The following is a 7,318-nucleotide window of genomic DNA, read 5'->3' on the forward strand; positions in this document are numbered from 1 at the left end:
TATGTGTTGTGAATGTGAGCCACTAAAAGCCTGGCCTAGGCTCATGTGACAGTTTTAAGATGATTCTGGGTGCTGAGATTAGTCTAGGCCTAGTATGGCTCGAGCCACAACCCAGTTTTACCCAGAGCACGAGGACTGTTTTAATCAAACACGTAACCCCAAGACCTAGAATTTAAATCAGGTCAGTGTACACACACACACACACCCCTCCACCACTGGCCCCTGCCCTTCAGCTGTCAGTCACACCAAGGTAACCAAAGAGCACTGTGGGAGTTTAATCTCTCAGGTCTGTGATGGGGCTGCTTTGACTCGCACCGTGTGTTCACGCAGAGGACTCCTGTCTTTAAGACGACCTTTCTATTTCTCGGTTTTTGTTTCTCTCTCCCAATATGTTCCTGGGTTATCAGTCGCTCAATGCAGACCAAGAATGTAACACAAGCAAGAGTGGCTACGTCTCCTTATAATGAATTGCTAGTACGTAATCCCTGTCTTCTAGAAGCCTAGTCATGTTCTATCACACTCAACTGCCCCTTCACTCAGCTTTCTTTTATTGCTTCTCCTCATCTTCATTTCTTTCCTGTCATCCTCATTTCCTCAGCCTTTTTTTCCCTCTCTCCCTCTCTTTTTCTCTCTCCCTCTCTTTTTTTTCTCTTTCTCTCGTTGTATGTACGTTTGTAATGTGATTGTGTGGAGGTTGTGGTGGTTTSCAATGTGTTTTTAAGGGTTGGGAGGTGTTTTTTTAGTGTAATGAGGATGTCTCATGGAAGTAGGACAAAAAGTCTCTCTCTGTATTTCTCTGCTCTCCTCTCGATAATGGCTCCATTGCCTCCGGTTAAACCACACGTCATGGTCAGCTGTGAACGAGACAGTAATTAGCCTCCGTCGCCTCTCTAAATGCCCAGTCCCTCCTTTCCTTTCTCTCCCTCTTTTTTAATTCCTGGTTCCTAGCACTGAGCTGTTTAGCCTAGTCATTGGGAGTCCATCAGCAGGGTCTGAGAGAGATGGCCCACTTTCTCACAAAGGGTGACGAAATAGGCCTGCCAGCTGCTGAGTCGCCGTGCCAACGGTTGTCCCCGGACATCTCGGCCCTGAGACGCCACATGGGGTCACAGCCGGAGTGCAGTGTTTGTCATCCTGGCAACTAGGGTCCCTAGGAGCATTGCTTATGTCAACAATGCTATGTAAACACTGAGATGATTTGAACAAGATGAATATGTAATTAACTCTGTTTTTCTTTTCCTCTCTCTCTCTCTCTCTCTCTCACTCTCTCTCCCCATCTCTCTCTCTCTCACTCTCTCTCTCCCCATCTCTCTCAATTCAATTCAATTTGCTTTATTGGCATGACGTAACAGTGTACATATTGCCAAAGCTTATTTACAATATAAAAATGAGAATCAAAATTGTCAATGGGACAACAGTAACAACAATAACCAAGGGTCAAAATAACCAACACATTCAACAATAACAATAAGCATACAGTAGAGTACATGTGCAGGTTGATTGGTCTGTCAGACACTGTCCCTCAACTTATGGCAGGCAGCAATGTAGTGCGCTGCCAACCCACAGCTCTCTGCGTCCTCCCCCAACAGGACGGGTAGCCTATCCTCATCAGAGAGGTCTTTGAAACCTTGAATAAGGGTTTCAAATTTGGGAAAATGACACACTCTACTTGTTTTATATTTTTGACATTTTGTCAGGAAATGCAGCTCCGTCTCAGGTTCTGCTGTTGTGCAGTGGTTGCACAGCCTTTCMTCTACAGGGAGCCAGGTTTTCCTGTGTCTACCCTTCTCAATGGCAAGGCTGTGCTCACTGAGCCTGTACTTTGTCAAGGTTTTGATCAGTAACCATGGTCAAATATTTAGCCACGGTGTACTGTCGATTTAGGGCCAGATAGCACTGCATTTTGCTTTGTGCTTGTGTTTCCCAATAAGCAATGTAGTTTTGACTGTGTTGTAATTTGGTTTATTCTGATTGATTGGATGTTCTGGTCCTGAGGCTTCAGTGTGTTAGTAGAACAGGTTTGTGAACTCAGCCCCAGGACCAGCTGGATGAGGGGACTCTTTTCTTTGCTCAGCTCTTGGCATTGCAGGGCTTGGTGATGATATGAGAGGGGGTCATTGTATTTTAGATGTTTCCAAAACGTAATTGTTCTTTTTTTAGTTTTTATTATTAGTGGATATTGGCCTAATTCTGCCCTGSATGCATTGTTTGTAGTTTTCCTCTGGAGATGTAGGAGAATCTTACAGAACTCTGCATGCAGGGTTTCAATGGGGTGTTTGTCCCATTTGATGAAATCTTGTTTTGCAAGTGGACCCCACACCTCGCTGCCATAAAGTGCAATTGGTTCAATGACATATTCAATTAGTTTTAGCCAAATTTTAATAGGTATTTCAATTTGAATTTGCTTTTTAATGGCGTAGAATGCCCTGCGTGCTTTCTCTCTCAGATCATTCACTGCCTTATTAAGGTGTCCAGTTGAGCTTATTTTTAAACCTAAGTAAATGTAGTGTGTGCAGTACTCTATATATTTTGTACCAATTGAGAACTTTGGTCTAATTCCCTGAGATCTGGATCTTCTCTGGAAAATCATTATTTTAGTCTATTTGAGGTTTACTGCCAGGGCCCAGGTCTGGCAGTACTGCTCTAGCAGGTCCAGGCTCTGCTGTAGGCCATGTGCTGTGGGTGACAACCGGCATAGGTCATCTGGGAAGAGCAGCCATTCAACCTCTGAATTCATCTCTCTCTCCCTCTACCCATCAGGTGAGGAAGCACATCACAGACCTGTACGAGGACYTGAGAGATGGACACAACTTGATCTCCCTCCTGGAGGTCCTCTCTGGAGTCACCCTGGTAAGACACATACACACAAACAAACTCAGCAAGACACACCCGGCCACAAACCTTCACACCTCGACGACCATCACACACACTAACAACTGTTACATTGTGTACCGGGGCATGACCCTGAGACACACCCTCCCTCACATTGAGAAAGACCTCTTTAAGTGAACTCGGGTTGATTAACACATCGTTGTCTAATGATGTCAATATTACAGTGAGGGAAATGCATGTGTCCCTATCTAAACCCTTTATTCCTTATAGTGCACTACTTTTGACTAGAGGCCAATGGGGCCTGGTCAAAAGTAGTGCACTATGTAGGGGATAGGGTGCCATTTCAGATGCAACCAGAGACTTTCTCGGAGCACATGATGACAAATTTCTCAGAGCACTGATGACTCATGTCCCGGAGCACATGATGACTCATGTCCCGGAGCACATGATGACTCAGTCCCGGAGCACATGATGACTCATGTCCCGGAGCACAGTGATGATGACTCATGTCCCGGAGCACATGATGACTTCATGTCCCGAGCACTATGACTCAGTCCCGGAGCACATGATGACTCATGTCCCGGAGCACATGATGACTCATGTCCCGGAGCACATGATGACTCATTGTAACTGACAGACGGGTGGACTAACATGAGACTGCTGACTGGTCCACCTAGAGCAGGGATGAGCAGTTCCAGTCCTCGAGAGCCTGATTGGTGTCACAGTTTTATCCCCAGCCCCAGCTAACACATCTGACTCCAATAATCACATAATCATGATCTTCAGTTTAGAATGCAATTKGATTATTCAGCTGTGTTTGCTAGGGATGGAGAAAGTGTGACACCAATCAGGCCACCCCTAATCTAGACGCTGATTCTCCTTTTACTGTCTGTGTGACAAATTCACCTCACATTTCAACCACAGAGAGTGTGTTACTGTGTATGAGAGAGTGTGTTACTGTGTATGAGAGAGTGTGTTACTGTGTATGAGAGAGTGTGTTACTGTGTATGAGAGAGTGTGTTACTGTGTGATGAGAAGTGTGTGATACGTTGAGAATGTGTGTACTGAGAGAGTGTGTTACTGTGTGGGTGGTGTGTAGGAGAACCTGTGTGTGTGTGAGAGAGAGACACTGTTGTGTGTGGAGACACTGTGTGTGTGTGTGAGACACTGTGTGTGTGTGAGACACTGTGTGTGTGTGAGAACACTGTGTGTGTGTGTGGGTGGTGTGTGAGACATGGTGTGGTGTGTGGTGTGTGTGTAGACACTGTGTGTGTGTGTGTGTGTGAGACACTGTGTGTGTGTGTGAGACACTGTGTGTGTGTGTGTGAAGACACTGTGTGTGGTGTGTGTGTAATGTGTGTGTGTGTGTGTGTGAGACACTGTGGTGTGTGTGTGTGTTGAGACACTGTGTGTGTGTGTGTGGTGTGAGACACTGTGTGTGTGTGTGTGTGTGTTAGACACTGTGTGTGTGTGTGTGTGTGTGTGAGACACTGGTGTGTGTGTGTGTGTGTGTTGTGAGACACTGTTGTGTGTGTGTGTGTGGAGACACTGTGTGTGTGTGTGTGTGTGAGACCTGTGTGTGCGTGTGTGTGTGTGAGACACTGTGTGTGTGTGGTGTGGTGTGAGACACTGTGTGTGTGTGGTGTGTGTGTGAGACACTGTGTGTGTGTGTGTGTGTGTGTGAGACATGTGTGTGTGTGTGTGTGTGTGTTGTGAGACCACTGTATGTGTGTGGGTTGAAACACGTGTATGTGTGTGTGTGTGAGACACTGTGTATGTGTGTGTGTGTGAGACACTGTGTGTGAATGTGTGTGTGTGGTGAGACACTGTGTAGTGTGTGTGTGTGGAGACACTGTGTATGTGTGTGTGTGTGAGACACTGTGGTATGTGTTGTGTGTGAGTGAGACACTGTGTGATGTGTGTGTGTGTGTGTGAGACACTGTGTGTGTGGTGTGTGTGTGTGTGTGTGAGACACTGTGTGTGTGAGAGACACTGGTGTGTGTGTGTGTGAGACACTGTGTGTGTGGTGTGTGTGTGAGACACTGTTGGGTGTGTGTGAGAGACACTGGTTGTGTGTGTGTGTGTGAGACACCTGTGTATGTGTGTGTGTGTGTGAGACACTGTGGTGTATGTGTGTGTGTGTGAGAACACTGTGTATGTTGTGTGTGTGTGAGACACTGTGTTGTGTGTGGTGTGTGAACACTGTGTTGTGTGTGTGTGTGTGTGAGACACTTTGTTGTGTGCGTGTGTGTGTGTGTGTGTGTGTGTGTAGAACACTGTGTGTGTGTGTGTGAGAGACACTGTGTGTGTGTGTGTTGTGTGTGTGTGTGGTGTGTGTGTGAGACACTGTGTGTTGTGTGTGTGTGTGTGAGAGACACTGTGTGTGTGTGGTGTGTGTGTGAGAGAAACACTTGTGTGTGTGTTGTGTGTGAGAGACACTGTGTGTGTGTTGTGAGAGACACTGTGTGTGTGTGTGTGAGAGCACTGTGTGTGTGTGTGTGGTGTGTTGTGTGAGACACTGTGTGTGTGTGAGGTGTGTGTGTGTGTGTGGAACACTGTGTGTGTGTGTGTGTGAGACGACTGTCTGTGGTGTGAGAGACACTGGATGTGTGTGTGTGAGAAGACCACTGTGTGTTTGTGTGTGTGAGACACTGTGTGTGTGTGTGTGTGTGTGACGACACTGTCTGTGTGGTGTGGTGTGTGTGAGAGACACTGTGTGTGTGTGAAGAGACACTGTGTGTGTGTGAGAGACACTGTGTGTGTGTGAAGAGACACTTGTGTGTGTGAGAGAGCACTGTGTGTGCTGTGTGAGAGACACTGGTGTGTGTGTGTGTGAGAGAGACACTGTGTGTGTGTGTGAGAGAGACACTGTGTGTGGTGTTGAGAGACACTGTGTGTGTGTGTGAGAAGAGACACTGGTGGTGTGTGAGAGAGACACTGTGTGTGTGAGAGGACACTGTGTGGTGGTGAGAGAGACACTGTGTGTGTGAGAGAGACACTGTGTGTGTGAGAGAGACACTGTGTGTGAGGAGACACTGTGTGGTGTGAGAGAAGACACTGTGTGTGTGAGAGAGACACTGTGTGTGTGTGAGAGAGAACACACTGTTTGTGTGTGAAGAGAGACACACGTGTGTGTGTGTGAAGAGAAGACACAGACTGTGTGTGTGTGAGAGAGAGCACAACTGTGTGTTGTGGTGAGAGAGACACCTGTGTGTGTGTGTGAGAGAAGAGACACGTGTGTGTGTGTGTGAGAGAGAGACACTGTGTGTGTGTGTGAGAGAGACACTGTGTGTGTGTGAGAGAGACACTGTGTGTGTGTGTGAGAGAGACACTGTGTGTGTGTGTGAAGAGAGACACTGTGTGTGTGTGAAGAGAAACTGTGGTGTGTGTGAAGAAGACTGTGTGTGTGTGAGAGAAGACTGTGTGTGTGTGTGTGTGTGTGTGTGTGTGTGTGTGAGAGAGAGACACTGTGTGTGTGGTGTGAGAAGAGAGACACTGTGTGTGTGTGTGTGTGAGAGAGAGAGACACTGTGGTGTGAGAGAGAGAGAGAACACTGTGTGTGTAGAGAGAGAGAAACACTGTGTGTGTGAGAGAGAGAGACACTGTTGTGTGTGTGTGAGAGAGAAGAGAACACTGTGTGTGTGTGAGAGAGAGAGAACTGTGGTGTGTGGGGTGAAGAGAGAGAGACACTGTGTGTGGTGTGAAGAGAGAGAGAGACACTGTGTGTGTGTGAGAGAGAGAGAGAGCACACTGTGTGTGTGTGTGAGAGAGACACTGTGTGGTGTGATGAGAAGAGAGAGACACTGTTTGTGTGTGTGAGAGAGAGAGAGACACTGTGTGTGTGTGGAGAGAGAGAGACACGGTGTGTGGTGGTGTGAGAGAGAGAGACACGGTGTGTGTGTGGTGGAGAGAGAGACCACGGTGGTGTGTTGTGTGAGAAGAGAGAGACACGGTGTGTGTGTGTGAGAGAGAGAGACACGGTGTGTGTGTGTGGAGAGAGAGAGACACTGTGTGTGAGAAGGAGAGGACACTGTGTGTGTGTGTGTGAGAGAGAGAGACCTGGTGTGAGAGAGAGAGTACACTGTGTGTGTGTGTGAGAGAGAGAGAAACATCTTGTGTGTGTGTGTGTGAGAGAGAGAGACACACTGTGTGGTGTGTGAGAGAGAGAGACAACTATGTGTGTGTGTGTGTGAGAGAAGAGAGAACCTGTGTGTGTGGTGAGAGAGAGAGAGACACTGTGGGTGTGTGTGAGAGAGACACTGTGTGTGTGTGATGAGAGAGAGAGACACGGTGTGTGTGTGTGTGAGAGAGAGAAGACACGGAATCACGGTATGTGTGTGTGTGTAGAAGAGAGAGACACGGTGTGTGGTTGTGTGAGAGAGGAGAGACACCGGCTGTGTGTGTGGTGAGAGAGGAGAAGACATTCAGTGGGGGTGTGTGTGTGAGAGAGAGAGAACAGACCTGTGTGTGTGTGGGAGAGAGAGAA

The 7,318-nt window shown here is 47.4% G+C and overlaps 1 protein-coding gene across 1 annotated transcript in view; it reads left to right on the plus strand.

Annotated features, from left to right (window-relative positions):
• The window catches only part of LOC111954858 (microtubule-actin cross-linking factor 1, isoforms 1/2/3/4/5-like), a 292,736-nt gene that overhangs the window by 134,103 nt on the left and 151,315 nt on the right, over window positions 1-7,318 (plus strand). Inside the window, 1 exon segment of the mRNA XM_070436147.1 lies at window positions 2,761-2,850. Within this exon segment, the coding sequence (XP_070292248.1) occupies window positions 2,761-2,850 (90 nt within the window).

This window comes from Salvelinus sp. IW2-2015, linkage group LG30 (assembly GCF_002910315.2).
Source record: "Salvelinus sp. IW2-2015 linkage group LG30, ASM291031v2, whole genome shotgun sequence".
Classification (NCBI taxonomy): Eukaryota; Metazoa; Chordata; class Actinopteri; order Salmoniformes; family Salmonidae; genus Salvelinus; species Salvelinus sp. IW2-2015.